The 22,062-nt window shown below is 44.0% G+C and overlaps 1 protein-coding gene across 17 annotated transcripts in view; it reads left to right on the forward strand.

Moving 5' to 3' along the window:
* The window catches only part of CACNA1C (calcium voltage-gated channel subunit alpha1 C), a 724,164-nt gene that overhangs the window by 554,471 nt on the left and 147,631 nt on the right, over positions 1 to 22,062 (forward strand). For 10 of the 17 annotated variants that reach the window (XM_034781034.1, XM_034780951.1, XM_034780978.1 and 7 more), the window contains exons 10-11: positions 11,996 to 12,070; positions 15,426 to 15,516. In XM_034781034.1, the coding sequence (XP_034636925.1) occupies positions 11,996 to 12,070; positions 15,426 to 15,516 (166 nt within the window). The remainder of the gene's footprint in view (positions 1 to 11,995; positions 12,071 to 15,425; positions 15,517 to 22,062) is intronic. The other 7 variants (XM_034780988.1, XM_034781053.1, XM_034781099.1 and 4 more) reach the window with 1 other exon arrangement.

Raw genomic sequence — 22,062 nt, forward strand, 5'->3', positions numbered from 1 at the left:
CTCAGTTTTGGGAATGCTGAAAGTATTCACAAACTAAAAATTACTATTTCAAGCCCACTAAAGCAAATACCTATTTTTTTGGCTTGGAGTAATTGACCTATTTTCAGTGTCTTAATGCCGAGGTACAAGAGCTTTAATTATACACTTTACAAGCTAGCTTTAAGGGAAAAGCCCTTTAACTTGAAATCCTTGTTTACACTCCCGGTTCCAAGCTGTAACACAGCCTGCTCTGCTAGCATGTCTCATTCTTCTGACTCATAAGATATTATAATAGTGTCTCGTATCAGACTAGTCATTATGTTAGCAGAAATGTCTGAAATAACACCTCATGCACAGCAGTGTTCAAAATTACAAACATATTATTTCCTAGATATAGCAGAAATGTAATATAATGGCCAGTATCTGAAAACAGGGGAAGATGTTTATTCCCATTTCAAGCTGGGAGAAGTGATTGCCAGCTCAGATCAGGGAGCTGAATAAAATTGGTTAAATATGATGCATTAATACAACTGCAAGGGCCTGCACCAGCTCAGCGGTGACCTACAATTAATGAGCATATTGATCAGTAAATTGGGTTGATTGCCACTGGGAAAGCACCACCCAAGAGGCTTAGCCAAAGATTCCACACCAATACTGACACTAAAAAATGTCTGTACTCACATCCGAACATGGCAATCGCTGCCTGTAAAACAGGCCCCCTCAGACTAAGGAAGCCTCACTGCTCACTCTGCTGTTATATGTCACTTTGCTGTGTGGAACACTAGGAGCAAGGTATCTGTAGCCTGAGATACTGCAGGGGAGAGTACTCAGCAGCAGCTGATCCGTTCCACTAACCTCCCCCACAAGGGTCCCAACCTCTGCCTAGCTACCTTCAACCCTCTGAATGTGCCCCAGCCCAGCTTCTCCTTCTCAGCTGCCAGTTCCCTCTTTCTCTTCTTGACGTGTATCAACACCTGACCAGCCTCCCAAAGGCTATTCTTAATTATTATATTTATATTATCGTAGTTCCTAGGTGCTCCAGTCATGGACCAGGACCCTGTTGTGCTAGGTGCTGTGCAAACAAAAAACAAAGTTATTCCTTGCCCAGAAATCTTTTTCCTCTCTACTGGACACAATCTGCAATCAGACCTGCCTTCTAGCTGTTGTCACCTGTTTGCTATAAAATCCCTTGCGTAATCAGCTTCCCAGCTACAGTAACTTTCATGGCTCCCCAGGAAAGACTTCCAGATGGACCTGAATCCCAACTACTGGAAGTCACACACTCCCCCTGAACATGATTTCAGACCCCTCTTACCTCCCAGTTGTTGGTTCATTCCCTCTCCTCCCAACATATACTCCCACCTGGTCTGCCTTCTAGCTACCAAAGCTTGCCCACTAACCACAGACATATATGCTCACCTTCTCCAACTCCCAACCTTCAGACCACTCACTCAGTCTCCAGGTATTGCTCACTTGGAAATGATGGGTGGGAGGAATGTCACAAAATTGCTTGGACTCAGTTCCTTTGAAAGCGTAGAAATATAGGTGGCCTGCAGCAGTCCCTGGAAATTTTCCAGTGGCCTGAACATGGCAAATTGGAATGGCCTCCTACTGCTTGTTTCTCATAGGCCATGCAGGAGGGACATATTCATACAGCTTTGAACTGAAACAATAAAGACACTTGCTGATGTGGAGACTATCTTCAGAGTTACTGATTTGCTGCCCAGTTCTGCAGCTGTTATATGTGCAGAGTAGCTGCAGAACTGATCCCTCATACCAGGCTTTGCCACAGTTTAAAAGGACACCATCAACTTGAAAAAACATTTGTGCCTGAAACTTGTGTGCCTATTACTGTGATAAGTAACACCTAGATTCCTGGAACTTCAAGAATTGTTAAACCAGAGGGGAAATGATAGTCTCTATTCTTCTGTTTGTTTATTATGTGCAATTGACAGCCCTTCTTCTATGGTCAGTTTTACTGGTGTGTTGATGGTCAGTTGCACTTCCTGTGTCACTAGCACAATATCCACTGCTCAAGGGACAGCTCATATGCTGCCATTTCCCAGGCCCTACCAGGGCATGTTTGCCAGTTACAAAGCAGTAGAGCTGCTGCTATTTCCAAATTAATGGCTAGGGGGGTTTCTCCTTTACCCAGAACCTCTGCATGGAGCCAGGGTGGATGGGGAGTTCCCCTCTGCACTCCTCAAACCACTGCCTGGGGCAGGCTTCAGTACATTGGGTGTTGTTGCTCTTGGGCTCACCTCCCTTGCTGAAAAGACGCTTAGAAGCATCAACAGGGATGTAGGAAAATTCTTAGAACTATTTGGAAATAATCTTTTAAAGTCAGGAAATAGTGTTTAAATAGCGCAAGACCCAACTCAAAATGTTTTAATTTAACTAGAACTCAGCATTACAGCTAGAAGGAGTTTCCCAAGAGAAGCAGACAGGCTCAGGATGCTTAGGATGCAAAATGCATCCCAACCTGTCTCGTAAATGGTTGTACTTTTGCCCTTAGTTGTTCCCAGCCAGGAAAACAATACAAGCCATTTACCAGAAAAGCGAAGAGGCCAGTATAGAATCTGTTTTGCAAAGGTTGGTTTGATGTCATACAGAGGGATCCACACTGGGAGGAGGCATGTCTTCAGTTACCTGTTCTTGTAGCAAACTCTCCTAGCTTATGACCTGACCAGTCTGTTCCTGCATTCCTTCTTGAGTCCCAAGAGGCTAAGTGTGCTGCTTCTATAGCCCTTCCAACTTCAGTTAGCCTGAGGAGTGATGAGCAAGCTAGTGATTTGAACTTGGATGCCACTTGGCAGTACAGCTAGCTGCCACTGGAGAATGCTTGGTTTGCCTTTTCTAGCACAGGAATGAGCCATTTTCTTTAACATATGTTTCAGAGTGAGATTCCTGCATACTGTGCTTATAAGAAATCCAAAATATTACAGCTGTGTCAGTTATTTAAAAGAAAACCTGAACGCTATGTGCAGGGAAGTGTTAATGCACTCCTGGGAATAGATGTACATGTTCTTTCTTGGAAGTGGAAAACAGAACGCATTTGAGACTTGAAAAGGTCATCTCACTTTGAAAGGGGCATAGATTTGATTTTGTCTATTATGTGGTCTTCTGCATAATGCTTGTTCCATTCACCAGCTATAATGAACCGATATTTATGGAACACAATGTCTCTCTGTTGGGATGATTTTAAAAATAACAAATGGCAGATGTTTGGAACAGCTGAGGGGTTTGAAATGTCAGACTAGATCCCAGGGAGATGGACTAACAGGAAGACAATTCAGCTATAGGTATGTGATAAACTGGATGGGTATATGGCAAATATATCAATCACATACTTGTGCAATTTGGTCTATCTTGATTTATCACATGTTAAGTATCAGGGAGTAGCCGTGTTAGTCTGTATCCACAAAAACAATGTGGAGTCTGGTGGCACCTTAAAGGCTAACAGATTTATTTGGGCATAAGCTTTCATGGGTAAAAAGCCCACTTCTTCAGATGCATCTTTATCTTCAGATGCATGATTTATCACATGGTTATTATTTCCATGTATGTGGTGTATATACATTTATCACATGACTATGTCACCTCAACATATGTGGGGTGAGTTTGTGAGCGTGAGTATATGTATATAATCAATTTATTGCCATGTCCACTCTGAAAAACCACATAATACTTCCTAGCTCAGCTCCATTCCACTGTCTTCTGCCTTCACATGTCAATCTTCTGTCATGCAACCCAGTGTGCTAGCTATCCTCGTCTTTTCATCGTAGGAAGCTCTGTTGCTATATGCTGCTTCTCCATCTCTGTATCTTTTTTGCTTACTTTGGGCTGATTCTTATTTATGTTAAGGCCCCTTTACACCACTCTACTTACACTGTAGTGGTGTAAAGTTGCCTTAAAATGAGTGCAAATGACAACCACTTTAAAGTCCTTTAACATTACCACAGTGGTCTAAAGGGGCCTTGTCATAAATGAGAACCAGGCACTCTCTTTCTAATTGATGTCCTCAGACATATTTTTACATAACCTAAGTTGGCCTCTTGGAAATCAGCTCTCGGTACTAATTGGACAGGCATTGGCCTTCTGGCGCTCAACTAGTAGTTTCCAAGGATTTTACAGTCCTTCAGGGACCTTTTGTGATAAACTCATTGATGTACCATCTGTCCTCCTCATATACCTCTTCTGCTTCTCACTTAGCTTCTCAGGTGAACAGCAAATCACGTGTCCCTTTTCCTTAACTCCAGAGGCCATTCAGGTAGGTTCCTCATTTAAGAAATAGGGCCACTTTTTTTTCCACTGTTCCCTGGTCATCTTTCATTGTGAACACTCACTAATTCAAAAACAGTTTCTCCTTTGGAAAGGACAAGTGCTCTCTGCAGCAGCCAAAAGTCTACTGAGAAGTGATAAAAGAATTCTCAAACGGGGTGGAGGGAGGAACAGACGGAAGAATGCATTTAATTCAGATCCTGTCATGAAAAGAAGTGTCTCTGGGGAGCATGTGCTTAGTGAGTAAAAGAAGTGTCAATACCCCACATTAAAAACAATTAATTACCAGCACTGGTGTTTTGTTTTATTTTCCTTCCCCTACTATGGAGCTTAAATTCCATCTCAGCACTGAACTTTTTGATAGAGTTAAAGTTGGAGATTATCTACAGGAGTCTGCTCTGCTTAACTGAACCAAACCTCCATTCTAAACTGTACATTATTTTTATCCTATTGCAGGCCAATAAATCATTGGTCATATGACCATACGATTGATGTTTGGTCACGTAGTCATAAGACACTTGCTCAATTAACTTTATAATCCAGGAAGTACCTAACCACCAAAATCCCACTGATAATTCTAATTTAGATCTTGTCTTCTCCTGGAGGGGCTCCACTAATACTGTTACCACTTTTCACCTAAGCAGTTAGTCAAAGTTTGGGCTTCTGTGGGTTATTCCAGTTGGGACAAGACATTGATGATGGAGTCTGGTATTTATGATGCAATCCTGTTTATTCACAAAGCCCTGTTTCTCCAAACACAGGAGGAACCTTAAAATAGCACATAGCTGCCTTGATCACAGCAGCAATCTCTTTCAGCCAGCTTGTTCAGGCTTTCTTTCTGTTTCTCTCTGTGGTCTTTCAGCTTGAGCTGTGTCCCTCTCTCTCACACCCACCCACATACCCTTACCCAGAGACAATACCCTGTGGAGCCCTCTGCCCAAAAAGCCCAAATTACTGTGCAGGCTCGGATGCCCCCTTTTTCTTAGGTGGCACTGCTTAGCTGTTTCGCCCATCTATTTTAAATGAGGAGTGGAGGTCACATTTGCAGTGCTGTAGCTGTGTTAGTCCCAGGATATTAGACAAACAAGGTGGGTGAAGCGAGAGACACAAGCTTTCAAGCTACACAGAGCTCTTCAGGTTTGGGAAAGGTACTAAGTGTCACAGCTAACTACAAGGTGGAACAGATTGTTTAGCATCAGTATTTAGCACATATTCTAACGGACCATTCAAGGTGAAGAGGCACTCCTGTAGTGACAGGACTAAAAAGGGGGTTAGTGGGTTACAGCTTGTTTTAACAAACCATAAATCCAGTATCTTTAGTAAGGCCATGGTTTTTAGTGTCTAGCAAAGTTATGAATTTAAGTTCCCAGGCTCATCTTTTGAAAGAGTCGTGCAGGTTTCTTTTGAGGATGAGGACTGATAGGTCAGATATAGAGTGAAAAGTGTTCACTCACAGGTGCTATGATGATTTTTATCACTTTCCTGTGTGAGTTCATTCGAGAGTATAGTGATTGTCTGATTTCACCCACATAGTTGTTACTGAGGCATTTAGTGCACTGAATGAGGTAGACCACATGTTGTGATAGGCATGGTAGGGTCCATGGATCTTGAAAGGGGCATTGTGAGGGGTTTCAGAGTAGCAGCCGTGTTAGTCTGTATCCGCAACTCCCACCTGTTCATGCTCTCTGTATGTGTGTATATATATCTCCTCAATATATGTTTCACTCAATATGCATCCGAAGAAGTGGGCTGTAGACCACAAAAGCTTATGCTCTAATAAATTTGTTAGTCTCTAAGGTGCCACAAGTACTTCTGTTCTTATTGTGAGGGGTGTTGATCATTGTAGCAGTTGAGGCCAGAATAGATTAGATAAAGTTTAACCCAATCCACAACAATACAGTATCACTTTGCAGGATAGAAACCCCCAAAGAGCTTCCCATTTCATAGCCATTTTTTTCCTGCCAGCCATCTGAGATGACAAGAGGGGCTCTCCTATACACAAGCATTTACCCCCATGCACCCAGTAATTTATCTTTTGCATGCTCCTTGTATAACCCACGCACCTTCTGGTGTGGTGTTCTGTCCCATCTAGTAGCACCGAAACCACTTAGAGAGAGATGAATGAGTCTGCTCTACAGCCTTAGCTAAGGTTCACGTGGCTTTTAGCTCATGCATTTAGTTCCAGAGGTCCGGGGTTTGTCAGTGTTACACTTGCATATAAGAATGTACTCATTGATTGTTCCCAGGACTTTGTCAATCCTGAGAAATGCATGCAGCAGAATGAAATGCATGCAGCAGAATGTATCTCATTTAAATTAATTGATAAAATGAATGAGTACGGCATTTCCACAAACAGAGGCGATGAAAGGAGGAAGCTAGGCAGTGTTCATGTATTAAACTGAGGACTCTCCACAGAAAAAAGATGACTTGTTTGATATTCTGACAGTTGCCCATAAACTCATTCATGAATGGATGGGCAGGAGAGGCACTGTAGGAAATGGGGTTCTTTTTGGAGATGGAGTCATTCACTCAATGCTAACTCAGTTTAAGGAGGCAGCTTGGAAACTGAAGACTGCAATTTGTTTTTGTTGTGCCTGATGGAAAAACAAATCTTAAGTTCCAGCTGGAGAATTCACAGAACTTCTTTGCTCGACAGAGTTGTTTTGTGATCTTGCTGAGTCCCACCTGGAACACATTAGCGGCAATAATAATGATAATACTTAGCTCTTATTACGATGTTTTTCATCCATAGATCTCAAAGAGCTTGACAAAAGTGAGTAGAGAATTACTATCCCTGTGTTAGAGAAGGAGAAACAGAAGCATAGAGAGGTTTTACCAAGACGACACAGCGAGCCCATGGCAGAACAAAGATGAGATCCAGGTCCATCTGGTTTCAAATCCATTGCCCTGTCTGTTGGACCACACCGCTTCAGCTCAAGTTGCCCTTGTGTCCCATTACCTTTAGCAGTGATCAGCAGTGACAAGGGAAGGGGAAATGTGGTGAAAAATAGGAGTTGGAAAATAAGTCAAAATAGCCCTCCATCATGCTGGTGGACAGAATATTACCAATAATCATATTGCAACTTCACAGGACCTTTCTCCTAGAGGGATCCCTATCATCATCTCAATGAAAGATTAGGCTCTGCTTCTTCCTAAAATACATCTCCTACTCTCATGGCTTAATGGCCACAAGCAGGGCTCATTTAGAAAGTGACGGGCAAAAGGCTGGTTGAGAAGAGTTCCTTCTGCTGTGCATCACCATAGTTCAACAGCATAGAATCATACAATCAGAGAAGAGGTTTGGAAGAGACCGTAGGAGGTCATCTAGTCCAACACCCTGCTCAAAGCAGGACCAACCCCAACTAAATCATCCCAGCCAGGACTTTGTCAAGCCAGGCCTTAAAAACCTTTAAGGGTGGAGATTCCACCACCTCCCCAGGTAACCCATTCCAGTGCTTCACCATCCTCCTAGTGAAATAGTTTTGCCTACTGTCCAACCTAGACCTCCCCCACTACAACTTGAGACCATTGCTCCTTGTTCTATCATCTGCCACCACTGAGAACAGCCGAGCTCCATCCTCTCTAGAACCCCCTTTCAGGTAGTTGAAGGCTGCTATCAAATCCCCCCTCACTCTTCTCTTCTGCAGACTAAATAAACCCAGTTCCCTCAGCCTCTCCTTATAAGTCCATGTGCCCCAGCCCCCTAATTATTTTTGTTGCCCTCTGCTGGACTCTCTCCAATTTGTCCACATCCTTTCTGTTGTGGAGGGCCCAAAACTGGACGCAGTACTCCAGATGTGGCCTCACCAGTGCCGAATAGAGGGGAATAATCACTTCCCTCGATCTGCTGGCAATGCTCCTACAATGCAGCCCAATATGCCATTAGCCTTCTTGGCAACAAGGGCACACTGTTGACTCGTATCCAGCTTCTCGTCCACTGTAATCCTGAGGTCCTTTTCTGCAGAATTGCCACTTAGCCAGTTGGTCCACAGCCTGTAGCAATGCATGAGATTCTTCTGTCCTAAGTGTAGGACTCTGCACTTGTCCTTGTTGAACCCCATCAGTTTTCTTTTGGCCCAATCCTCCAATTTGTTTATGTCCCTCTGGACCCTATCCCTACCCTCCAGCATATCTACCTCTCCCCCCAGCTTAGTGTCATCCGCGAACTTGCTGAGGGTGCAATCCATCCCATCATCCAGATCATTAATGAAGATGATGAATAAAACCAGCCCCAGGACTGACCACTGGGGCACTCTGCTTGATATCGGCTGCCAACTGGACATCGAGCCATTGATCACTACCCGTTGAGCCTGACGATCTAGCCAGCTTTCTGTCCACCTTATAGTCCATTCATCCAGTCCATACTGCTTTAACTTGCTGACAAGAATACTGTGGGAGACCGTATCATAAACTTTGCTGAAGTCAAGGTATATCATGTCCACCGCTTTTCCCATATCCACAGAACCAGTTATCTCATCATAGAAGGCAATCAGGTTGGTCAGGCATGACTTGCCCTTGGTGAATCCATGTTGACTGTTCCTGATCACCTTCCTCTCCTCCAAGTGCTTCAAAATGAATTGCTTAAGGACCTGCTCCATGATTTTTCTGGGGATTGAGGTGAGACTGACCAGTCTGTAGTTCCCCAGATTCTCCTTCTTCTCTTTTTTAAAGATGGGCACTATATTTGCTTTTTTCTAATCGTCCAGGACCTCCCCGATCACCACAAGTTTTCAAAGTTAATGGCCAATGGCTCTGCAATCACATCAATCAACTCACTCAGCACCCTCGGATGCATTGCATCCGGCCCTATGGACTTACGCATGTCCAGCTTTTCTAAATAGCTTCCAATGGTTAATTACCTTCACTGTTCAAAATGTGCACTTTATTTCAAGTCTAAAGTCTGGGTGCCATTAACAACTTTTGCATCTCTGTGAATAGGGTTAGATAAGAATGCCCCCAGCCCCCCATATTTGTTGTGGTTCGTTTCATACCCTGTCCCAGTCTGTGTGTGCCTCCTTCGTTTCGGTGTTGAAAAGTAAGTCCCTCCCGCTGCAGCAAGGCTGGCGCTCGGTTCATCTTTGGTGACTAGTGTTTCTGAGTAACGGGGAGTCAGCTGACTGTTTAATAGGCACTGGCTCGGCGTTGGACTACTGTGCATTTGAACCCCGCTGTAGACTTGCTCTCTTCAATAATGTAGATATATGAATGATACAGTAATTAGCTCTTCTGCAGCACCTTCCGTTCTGAGGAGCTAAAAATGCTTTACAAACATGAACATATTAAGCTTTGCACCATGCCTGTGGGGAACGTGAGTACAGTAACTCTTCACTTAACGTTGTAGTTATATTCCTGAAAAATGCAACTTTAAGTGAAACAACATTAAACGAATCCAATTATCCCATAAGATTTAATATAAATGCAGGGGTTAGGTTCCAAGGAAAAATTTGGGGGGCAGACAAAAGGCATTATACTGTATACTGTACAGCACTGTATTGTACTGTGGTTGGGACGTGCCCCTGGCTTACTCCACACATGCAGAGCCCGCTGCAGGCAAGGACACTAGGAAGCACTTTTGCAGCAGCAGCTTCCCCGAGAACAGGCTCGGATTTTTTCGGGAATGCTCCAGGCCCACCTCTTCCCACCCCCACTCCACCACCTCTCCAGAGCACACCACAGCCCTCCCCCTCACAAAGTCCTAAGACCTGCCACACAGCTGTTTGGCGGGACTTAGGACTTTCTGGGAGGGAGGGAGGGAGGGGGAGGAGCGGAGACGCAGGGCTTCCCTGCTCCTGCCCCTCCCTCCCAGAAAGTCCTAAGTGCGAAGTGCTGGGAGGGAGGGGGAGGAGCAGGGAAGCCCCGCGTCTCCACTCCTCCTCCTCCCTCCCAGAAAATCCTAAGTGCCGCTAAACAGCTGTTTGGAAGTGGGGGAAGCGATGGGAGGGAGGGGGAGGAGGCAGAGAAGCGGAACTTGTGCAATGCTCCCTTGTAAAGTCGCTGCTCTTCCACAGAATCTTACAAGCAGGCAGCCAAACGACGTTATAAGGGAGCATTGCACAACTTTAAACGAGCATGTTCCCTAATTGAGCAGGGATGTAACATTGAAACAATGTTAAGTGGGACAACGTTAAATGAGGAGTTACTGTATGATTCTCCCCTTTATCTTGATGGGGGAGATGAGGCACAGAAAGGTTAAAGTGATTTGCCTAGGGATGCTGTAGCAGAGCTGGGGATATGAGCCCCGTTCTCCTGTCTGTCCTGCACATTAACCTCTAGGCCATGGTTCCTCTGGCATACGCATAGAGATTTATCGCATTTATTGCTGTGAACATCTTCCACCTATGTTGTGTTTTACAACTAAAAATTGCATTAATGTAGCCACGCCCGAGTGCATGACAATGTGCTATGCCAGGAGTGGCCAAGCTTACTGACCCTACGAGCTGCGTACAATAATCTTCAGAAGTTCCAGAGCTGCAAAACATGCACAACCTGCTCCGCTGGACAGTGCCTGCAGGGGTGTGGGCCTGATGCCCCTGCACTGAGCTAAAGCCCTTAGACTCCCCTCCCTGCAGGACAAAAGCCTCTCGTCCCACCAACCCGCCACAGGGCAGAAGCCCCGAGCTCCCCGCTTCCCAGTCCTGTAGGCGGAGAATGGTGGAAGGATAGGTGGGGGGCTCCAGGAGCCGCCCTTTAACTGTAAAAGAGTGCAAGCCACAGTTTGACTACGTCTTTACTATGCTGATCCTTGGCTGTAATTTGAGCCTTTGTGGCCATTGCAGTGCAGCCCTCAGCGCACTCTAATTAGCTTGTCTCTCACCAACAGAAGTTGGTCCAATAAAGAATATTACCTCGCCCACCTGGTCTACTCGAATTTAGGACAGGCAGACCCGCCTGCAGAGAGCAGAAGCAAGATTAGTGGAGGATCTGGCCACTTGTGTGTAATAAACAGTGGATCGGTGTTTTATAATGCCATACAAACCCACACACCAGAACGTCAGTGGGCGGATGCTCAATGTAACTTCAGGTGGAAAGCAGGAGACATAGTGTGGGAAAAAGACTCATCACTCTTATTTCAGTCTGGGCATGACTCTGTTGTTCAGCTCCTCTGGGCCTGCTTGGTAGATGTTTTAATCTCTGGAAATCGGCATAAAACAGAGAATTGCATTCACAGCAGTCCACCAAGAGCTTTCAAGTAGCATTGCCAACCCAGCGGAGGAAATCAAACAAATGTGTATTCAAACATGGGCTAGTCCAAATCCTGGCCCCATTGCCCACAATGCAGCCATATAACTTGGGGACAAATTGTGATTGCCTTATTTGTGCAACAAGTCCCATTGACTTCAATGGGACTACTCCCAGGAGCAAGGCAATCACAGTTTGGAGCACAGATAGCTAGATTAGTCGCTCTTTGGGAATTTTGCCATTAATGTCAGTGGGACAAGGATTTGGCCCACAACTTTAACTCAATGGCTTGATGCTTGCAGGATTCAGCTTGTAACTAAGAGCAGAAAGAAAGGGAGGATTCTCCTCTGACAGTGTATGTTGTAATATTTCATACTTCCATATGCCTTTACTTTCCATTTTGTATTTTTAATTCATGATGAAGTTTTCAGACAGAAGTGGATGTCATATGTGTAAGCTGAGTTCCTTGTTTTTTTCTTTTGCCTGTCACTGGCTGCATGCTCTCTATTGATGTCTTGTTCCTGGTACTTGACACTGACCATCTTGTCTGTGAAAGGAAGCACTCCTGCTGGCTTGCCTGATAAGAAGAAAGGGAAGTTTGCTTGGTTTAGTCACTCCACAGAAACCCATGGTAATGTTCCACTGTGTTCTGTGTCCATAACGTGTGTATATATGTATATACATTGTATGTAAGTATATTTATGCATGTATGTGCCTCACTCCTTCTATTGCTTGTGCAGTGTCCTGTATATGTGTTTGAGGTAATAACTCCTATTGCAAAGCAACCTTTTTCTAATATCTTCAAAACTGTTTTCCATTTGCAATCAAGCTCAAATATGTCTTGAAGGTGCTTCACTTCATATCTGAAGATTATGTACCAAATAACTCTGTTTTGTTTTCCTAGAGGGGGGTCAGACTGTATGATCAAAAGTTAACCTTGTGGCTCGGTTTCTTTTTCAGTTTGCTTGGCGGTTTCTTGTGCATCAAAATATTAATGTAGCTGGCTTCTTGGGTTGTTTCTCCAAGCAAATAAGACAATAAGAGCACATATGTTATTGTTGCCCCTTTTTGACCTAAGCAGCTAATCAAAGTTCAGGACCCTAGAAATGTTCCAGTTGGAAGTAGAAATTGATGGAGTCTGGTATTTTCTTTGTTGCAATCTTGTTTATTTACAAGGAATGTACAAAATCTTCCTTCTACAAACCCAGGAGAAAGAAAGAACAAAAGGAGCAGTTTCTTAGCTTACAGCCCCAAGCCTTGCTAGCTAGCAGACCCAAAGTCAGTCTCTTCTACCTTTTTTCCAGCGTCACCTTGTGCTTACAGGCTACTGCTAGGCTTTCTAGCATTTTGCATCTGCCTCTCTGTTCTTGGCTTTTTCAGTCTGTTGTCTCCTCTCCCCTCCCACACTCACCCCTATCCAAAGCAATACTCAGCCAAAAGCTCCTGGGCAGATTTCACACACTCTTCTTGTTTTAAGTGGGGGTTTATGCTTACAGTAATGTTAATTGAATGGTGCGTTCACACCTCTCAATCTCAATGGGGTTTTAACTCAACCCATAACAAGATTTCACCCAGCTCATAAGATTATGTAAAGGAGTGGACATACTTGGAGCAATGCATTTGGTCATGTTGGATTAAGTGTCACAGTGTCAAATATTTCATTCAGTGCTCAAAAACACAATCTAAGAAATTTAGCTCTCCATAAGAGACAAAGTAGAAATGCTAGAGATTGTTAGGTTGAAAAAGAGGGAAGACTCTGCACTGAAACAAGAATACAGGATATGTTTGGAAAGGCCATCAGATCTCTCTCCAGCTGCTAAAAGAAGACTGGTCTCATGGCCCATTGGACATCTCCCTAGTTGCAAATGCAGAGCATACCCTGAAAGGACCATCAGGTTTATCTCCTGGTGTTAGTTTAGCTCTTGCTCTGGTGGCCCATCAGATGTCTGTTTTATTGCTAACAATAGCTGTGTTCTTAGTAATACACAACCTGTTCCGACAGCCCATTAAATATCTTTCCAGCTGCTAATACATGGCATACTCTAAAGTCCCACTGACATCTGTTCAGCTGCTAACGTAGGTCATGTTCTGACACCCTATCAGACATCTGTCCAACCCCTATCATGCCATTCAGCTTGAAGAGTCATTTCTTTGTCTTTAATTCATTTTGTGTATTTGGAAAGTAGGGAGGAAAGGCACCTGGGGAGAAGTGCTATCCTTTGTGCCACACGACCTCAGACAGATATATGCTAAGGAGGTATTTTAATTCTCCAAACAAGGGACACAAGCAGCTACTCAGTTGGAGCTGTCTTGTTCCATGAACTCTTGGTGGAATGAAAGGTTTAGGGGATTGATAATGGTCTAGGAAGTCAGTCCCCTATTCAAAAACAGATCAGGTAGATGTGGATTACAATATAATGGCTGCTCAGTGACATATATGTAATAAGTTAGTGGACTCAGCCAGGTTCTTAATTGACAGGTGTTCACACAAAAACTCCACCACAGTCAGGATTCATTAGCTTCCTTGTTGGAAACTCTAGAAGGTCGGGCCAAAGATTGACTGGGCCATAGAAACTGAGCTACTCTCTCAATCCTAGAGATCCCATTCCTTCAGGTGTAAGGTTGAGGCACAGTGGAGGATAGCATCACTGCCGCTTGTGCTATAGCTGCTTTTCAGATAACAGAGGACTTCAGTCACAAGAACTGTGACTCTGGTACTTTTCATCGGCATTCAGTTCACCAGAACATATATCATTTATTTTAAAAAATGTAGACCATGCATAAATAAAGGAATGGGTTTTTTAAACGTTTCACTGTTAATCTCTTTGGTGGTTTTGCCAAATTTTCCCTCCAGTTTCCATTGATCCTATCTATAAACTTTCAAGGGACTAATTCACTGAAAGAAGCAGAGCAGCAGCTCTTGTCCCACTCTTTTCTGGTTGGGGAACTTATGTATATACTTAAGCTATACCTGCCTGGCCTGACCTATGCAATAAGGCCACAGACTTGCTCAGAAAACTGCATAAGTAGGGCCCTCCCAAATTCATGACCATGGAAAACGCATCACGGACCGTGAAATCTGGCCTCCCCCGTGAAATCTGGCTATTGTAGCGGAGGGCAGGACTAGCACCCCACCCAGAGGTTCCTACCCTGCACCAGGCTCCAGCTGCTAGTCCTGGCCAGGATGGGAAGGGATGGGACTTCCTTTTACTCTGCAGGAGCTACTACTGGGGCCGAGTCAGACCCACCTCCAGGAACCTCCCCCAGCTGCAGGAAGCTCAACGGCTGCTGAGTGGGAGCCCAGCTCTGAAGGCAGCGCTGCCACCAGCAGCAGCCCGGCAGGACTAGCAGCTGGCGTTTGGCACACAGTCGGAGCTCCTGGCTGGGACATCCTCAGCTCTGCCCCTTCCGGGCTCCAGGTCCAGTGCTCAGGGTCAAAGGGGCCTTGGGCTGGTTGTGTATGGTGAGAGATGACCACAGCATCCTCTTGACCCTGGCATCCACCCATAAGGCTGGCCCTGCCACCCCCCAAAAAGTGGCAACCCGTCCCCCATACCATGTGACCCTCACCTTTGTGCTGCTGCTGGCAATGGCGCTGCCTTCAGAGCAGGGTGCCTGGCCAGCAGCCGTCCTCCAGCAATCCAGCTCTGAAGGCAGCAGTGAAGAAGTAAGTGACCCCCCCTACAATAGCCTTACGACCCCACCACCACAACAACCCCCTTTTGGGTCGGGACCCCCACGGTTACAATACTGTAAAATTTCAGATTTAAATATCTGAAACGATGAAATTTATGATTTTTTAAACCCTGTGACCGTGAAATTGATAAAAATGGACCATGAATTTGGTAGGGCCCAATGCATAAGGCTCAGATGTTGCTACTCAGACTCCTTTGCTAAGCTGGCCCTTCCGTTGTCATTGGTTGCTAATAGATGTGTTGCAAAGTAATCACCAGCTCTTTGCTTTTTCTTCACTTTGACCTTTGCAGTGAGCATGCCTACAAGTGAGACTGAGTCCGTGAACACAGACAATGTGGCGGGAGCAGATATTGAAGGAGAAAACTGCGGTGCTAGGCTGGCGTGAGTACATATATAAAGATATTGATGTTGCTTCTACTGCAAGCAAGATTGATTTAAAGGGTTAAGTCCAAATATTTTAAATGCAAACTTAAGGGGTTTTAAACAAGAAAATGGTACGTGGGGAGTTATGAAACCTAATAGGCCATATTCTGATCTCAGTCAGGTAAATCCAGAGTGACTCTTGATCTCAGTGGAGAGATTTGGGATTTACACAGGTGTTAATTAGACCAGAATCAGGTGCACTATAAAAAGAACTGTTTCCATGGTCTTATCTACAAATGAAAATTAAAGCAGAATAAGGTAGGGTGTAAATTTGAAGTGGATTAACTATTCCTGATTAACTTCATCTGAGGACACTCTTATTCCAGAATAAGATTTTCAGAATAAGGCACTCTTATTCTGGAATATGAATGTCTGCACATGGAGTTAATCAGTAATAGCTATTCTGGAATCACTCCCCATGTAGACAAGCCCTATAATTTACTTTTTAAAAAGTTGATGAAAACCGTTTTTTTTTTTTTTAATTAAACATTCTCCTGTATTGATAGAAACCCAGACAGAATGACATTGTTCTATCTAGCACATGAGAACCAAAGAGTGAAACTGACTCGTCTGATTTAATGAGCTGAGTGACATGCAAAAAGCAAGCAAACATCATATATTATGTAAAATCATTTTGATATTCAGAATTCTTTCAGGTTTAATTACTTAAGGTGTTATTAATAAAACAGGTAAAATAATTTAAATATATATCTGTGGTCACAAACCTGCAAGCCTCAAGGGTTGCAGCATTGGGCCCCATATTTTTATTTTGAAAAGTGTCCATTTAAAAGTGATGGATCCGGATTCCAGAATTCTGGATATGTTCTCAGTTCAATGCACAATGCTTTTATCAAGACTAATGGGATTTGCACTGCACATCAAGCTCTGATTACTGTACATAGCATGGTATCTCTTCTTATAAAAATGTTAATGATGACATAGAAGTACCTCAGTCAGAAAAAATGCCAGGGATCATAAAATCTATTGGGCACATATGCAAAATATGCGAGACAGTATTTCTGGAAGATATTTAAAATATTATGTGCTGGACTATGGCAGAGGGAAAAGGCATTTTCTCTCGCCCTCTTGCTTGGCTCTCACAAGGGCTGGTCACAATTGCAGGCAGAATGCTACGTTAGTGTGCACCCAGGAGCATATGTCACGCCAAAGGGAGGAAGTGATAGGTGGGATTATAAGTGACATCACTACCTCAACTGCCCTGCAGAACAGGCCCAGCACACCTGTGGTGCAGCCTGCACAGTCCCCTTGCAAACTGGAGAACTCAGGGAGGCACAAATATGCCCCAAGCTCCCTGGGACCTATACTATACAAGCATAATTTAGGCCCCATAATATTGGTCAATAGTTGACACTATCTGTAATTACTTATCTGGTGTGCACAAAGTTATTTGCAAGTGAAGTTTGTTTTCATCATCCAGCTCACGAAAAATTACTTATCCTTTTTCCTTGTGCTCCCTCCGTCTGTCTGCTGCATCCACCTGTTGTCTTTTGCATACTTAAATTGTGAGCTCTTTGTGGCAGGGACTGTCTCTTTTTTCCTTTGTGTGTATATTGCTTGTCATGGTGAGGTCCTTAGGCGCAAGCATAATACAAATAATAATAAAAATGGCAAATATATTATAATGTCTATATAGTCACCTATATATAATATAATTTAATATTACAATGTGCATTCATATCATGCTTTTCATCCCAAAGGATCCTAAAGCACTTCATGATCTGTGTATGTAGGGATCACTTTTCCAGCACTGACCCCACCTTCAGGGTGAAAAGTGGTGGCTATCTGAAAGTGCCAAGAGACACTACACATTCATGGGTTTCGGAGACATGAAAGATGACTTGTCCTATGTTGAAACTGCAGGGGGGATTTTGACAGCTAGAGTAGAATTACCTTAATTGGAAAGTGGCCAGAATACTGAGGCTAACACTAAATTCTGTAGGTAATCAGGTTCTTAGATATATGTTTCTGTGGAGTGCAAAGTGGGCCTACAATAGCCAGAGATGACCAGTGGAAAATTCCACCCTGCTACTTTCTGCTCCAGCTATGTGCCTACCCAAAGTGTAAAGACAGGACATGTCAGGGGAATTCCAGGGGCTGGGCCTGGACAAGAAGGTGCATGGTGGAGCAAAGCTCCTTTACACCTGATCCTCAACTGTGGTGGAAATTAAGATAGGCCCATTGCTGTTCTACGCTCCACCAGGGTTGGACAGCTGAGGATCAAGGAGGGAGATGCAGCCATCTCTCTGCAGTTGCCACTCTCCACTATATCTGAGAACATCTCAAACGTAGTGGGAAGTTGAAACCAATACAGTTTTATGGAGAGGGGGTTCACATTCCTTCTTCCAAAAAAGACTAGAATCTCAGCAGACTTTTCTTTGGCCAAAAGAAGACTGAGTGCAGGTTCCTCTAGGCCCCATTGGTACTGTTCCAAGCGTCAGTGAAATGGAAGATTCTCCCTGCCACCAGGATAATAAGAGGCCACACCAGCGTGTTTGAAATCCAAACCCAAATCTTGACTGAGATCCACACTTTGCCAATGGTTCCTGTCTTAATAATGGGCCTGAACCAATAATCTGGATCTGAAAACTCTCCAGCTTTAGGGAAGTTCAGATCTGGATCTGAACTTTGGTGCTTGGGCCCATCTCTAGTTTATTGTAGTTGTCATGTCTCCCCCTCAGGCAGCAACAAGTCTGAAGTTCAGATTGTTAGGATGTACCAAATCCTGAAGTTCCTATTAAGTCCTTGTTCAATCCTCATGTAAACCAAAATACCCCATGTAAAAAAATAGGTCAAATTGTGAGATTCCTACATAATAAGTTCAACGAGTGTATTCCTTGAGGAGAGGCTGAGTAAGGACATCAGGATTTAGCCTGATAATAGGGAAGTAGTGATTAGCTCAATTTGCTGTAAAATACAGGGGTAATTCTTGTATGAAGAATGCTGAATCTTTCAAACAAGTTTATAGGGCCATATCTTCAGTTCCTAACAGGCTTTTTTTTTTTTTTTTGCTCATTTGGCTTCCGTTGAACAATGCTCATTTACTCTATCTGAAGATCTGACCTGTACTTTTTAGCAGAACTTTGTGAGTTCATCTTTCCACAGGAATTTGCTTGCACAAATGATATAACTAGATGAGCTTTGTAAAGCTTCAGTTTGTCTTTTAGGCAAATTATCATTTCTACAAATCTGGTAAAATCTCAGTGGCAATGAGTCCCTTTCGTCTTGTTATAAGCACATTTTTTCCCAGAGGGCAGAGATCATGCTGGGCAAACTACAACCAGACATGACAGGAGCAACAGGGAGATTTCAAGTCAAAGTTGATTTTTTTAGTGACATCCGGCTAAAGGGTATTTAACTCTGTCAGTTTGGCAAGTCAACCTCGCCATCAGAATGTACTTATGACAAGAGGAAGACATGCCCTTGGGAGAAGGAAAGGAAAAGCAATGTTATTAAAGATGACTTAGAATTACTGGATGTTCTTTCTGTTCTTATATGAAGTAGTAGAACCTTAAAAAAAGGTCTGTGAATGGCAGAAATATCAACACAAGAAGCCAATTCCAAGCATCTCTTTTGGAAATGGAAATCTCCCCTGACAACCTTACCTGACTTCATGGAGATATGTTCTCAGGGAGATCAGGAGAACACCCCTCCAGCAGAAGTAGTTTCCTGGTGAATCATCCTCCAAAGAAACCTGTAAGTACTATAGAAAAACCTTCTATAGTACTTAAGCCTAGAGCAAGTGCCTTCTTCAGCTGAGCTGTCTGGAGTGATGCTAACCTTAGAACCAACAGAAGGAGTTCTAGGAAGAGTTAAATTTGGATTTCGTGATTTGATTAATGTGCTTTACATCCAATTTATCAAAACAAAACAAAAATCTGTGTCAAATTCATCCCTGGGGTAATTCCATGGACATGAATGGAGTTATATCAGGGATGGGTTTGGCTCACAATGCCTAGAGTGGTTGTAATACATACCAGTTTTTAGGGACCGTTCTGAATTTGATAAGACTATCAAGAACCATCTACAAGCATTCCAAAACTTCTGCAGTGCCAACATGACGTCACTCATACCATGATGTTGCCTCACACTGTGATAACATCTGCATTGGAATGGTAACACAACAGTTTTATCCCAAAGACAAAATTTGAAAGAGGTAACCCTAACCTTACCTCTGTCCCACCACAACTGTGACTAACCTATTTTAACAAGGTGCATTGAAATGTGTTTCCCATGATCCTCTGCAACAAATAAACTGGTGTTAAACCTAGACCTAGGAGCAATGGATTTTGGATTAAGGAGAAGCCTTAGTCACAGGACTTCCCAGTGGTGAGTAATTTATCTGAGATGCTGCATTTTTATCAGAGATCATATGAATTCCCTACAAATATAACTTTAATTTGGAGCCCATGTTGTTGTAGCTTAGATTCCTGAGGTCAGGCAGTGACCCATGCTTAATATTAGCCTCATTGGAACTGAATTTTGGACTAGGTGCATCCAAGAAATCTGATCCTCCAGTACAACTAGAAATACGCAGAGTGACATGACGCTCTTGCCTTTATATGAGTGGCTGATCTATAGAAAAACCCTTGTTGAGACTCATGTTCCAGGAGGCCACAGTAGAGGGTTGAAGCATTTGAACTCAAAGGAAGAAACAGCTTCAAATGATCAGCTTTCATTGGAACAATCAGCCATTTGGCATTTTCATCTTGGCCAGGATTTCCTTTCAATCCTGGTATAGTCCAACCGTTTTCCACGGGGGGGTTAAAACAAAAAAGGCAGATAAAACAAAATAAATGAGCTACACAGGCTTTTCAATTGAATTTGCTATGTCCTGAAAATCCTGTAAATAATGAAAGCTCTTGGCAGCAGCTGATCCATCAGTGTATTTCCCTTGTTGCTTTTCCTTGTGCTCTTCTGGCTGGCAGAACAATTCCTTTGCAACTCCTAGAACAGTCAGCACAGGCGTCTGTGGAGAAGGGGGAAGAGCTGATCACATGCAGGTTTGTTGTCTGCCATGGCTGCTGCTGTTCTGGGCTTGACAAGCAAATCGTGTCTGAAAAGATGCCTTTGCTGCTGCGAGATCTCTGGTCCCCGCCACATCAGGAGCAATGGTAACAAATGTCTGCCAAAAGCCCAGAAACTCACTGCTGAGTTCAGTAGGAACATGCACAGGCTTGGCCCTTGTTTCTCTTGTCTACGACCCTCCAAAGTATCACAGCCTGGACCGTTGGTACTCACAGCCAAAGCCCATTACCTCATGAGATGTGTGTATAGAGGACAGTAGGTTGGCTTTATAAAGGAGGATCCTTCACATTTCCAACTCTGTGACTAGCCTGAACCACCCCCGCCCCCGCCCCCTCCCCCTTACTTCACAGTCAGGTCTAGAGTATCCATTAGACTCTAAAACCCCAGTCTAGTTTCCCAGCCTGTGGTGTAACTCCTTGACTAGCAAATCACCTTAAGATTTCGGCAGGAGAGATTTGGGGATGGATTGCACCCTCAGCAAGTTTGGAATGACAGTAAGCTGGCGGGAGAGGTAGATAGGCTGGAGGGTAGGGATAGGGTCAAGAGTGATCTAGACAAATTGAAGAATTGGGCCAAATGAAATCTGATGGGGTTCAACAAATGCAGAGTCCTGCACTTAGGACAAAAGAATTCCATGCCCTGCTACGGGCTGGGGACCGGCTGGCTAAGCGGCAGTTCGGCAGAAAAGGACCTGGGGATTACAGTGGACGAGAAGCTGGATATGAGTCAACAGTGTGCCCTTATTGCCAAGAAGGCTAACAACATATTGGGCTGCATTAGTAGGAACATTGTCAGCTGATCGAGGGAAGTGATTATTCCCCTCTATTCGGCACTGGTGAGGACACATCTGGTGTATTGCGTCCAGTTTTGGGCCCCCAACTACAGAAAGGATGTGGATAAATTGGAGAGAGTCAAGCGGAGGGCAACAAAAATGATCGGGGGCTGGGGCACATGACTTATAAGGAGAGGCTGAGGGAACTGGGTTTATTTAGTCTGCAGAAGAGAAGAGTGAGGGGGGATTTGATAGCAGCTTTCAACTACCTGAAGGAGGATTCCAGAGAGGATGGAGCTAGGCTGTTCTCAGTGGTGGCAGATGACAGAACAAGGAGCAATGATCTCAAATTGTAGTGGGGAAGGTCTAGGTTGCATATTAGGAAATACTATTTCACTAGGAGGATGGTGAAGCACTGGAATGGGTTACCTAGGGTGGTGGTGGAATTTCCATCCTTAGAGGTTTTTACGGCCTGGCTTGACAAAGCCCTGGCTGGGATGATTTAGTTGGGGTTGGTCCTGCTTTGAGCAGGGTGTTGGACTAGATGACCTCCGAAGGTCTCTTCCGACCCTAATCTTCTTTGATTCTATGATTTTATGGAGATGCTCTGCTGTCTCTTACCACTGCTGGTCAGCAGCTGTCACTCCAGTACAATTCAGTGCCCATCCAGTCAGGTCGGGATTGCT

This window comes from Trachemys scripta, chromosome 1, assembly GCF_013100865.1.
Source record: "Trachemys scripta elegans isolate TJP31775 chromosome 1, CAS_Tse_1.0, whole genome shotgun sequence".
Lineage (NCBI taxonomy): Eukaryota > Metazoa > Chordata > Testudines > Emydidae > Trachemys > Trachemys scripta.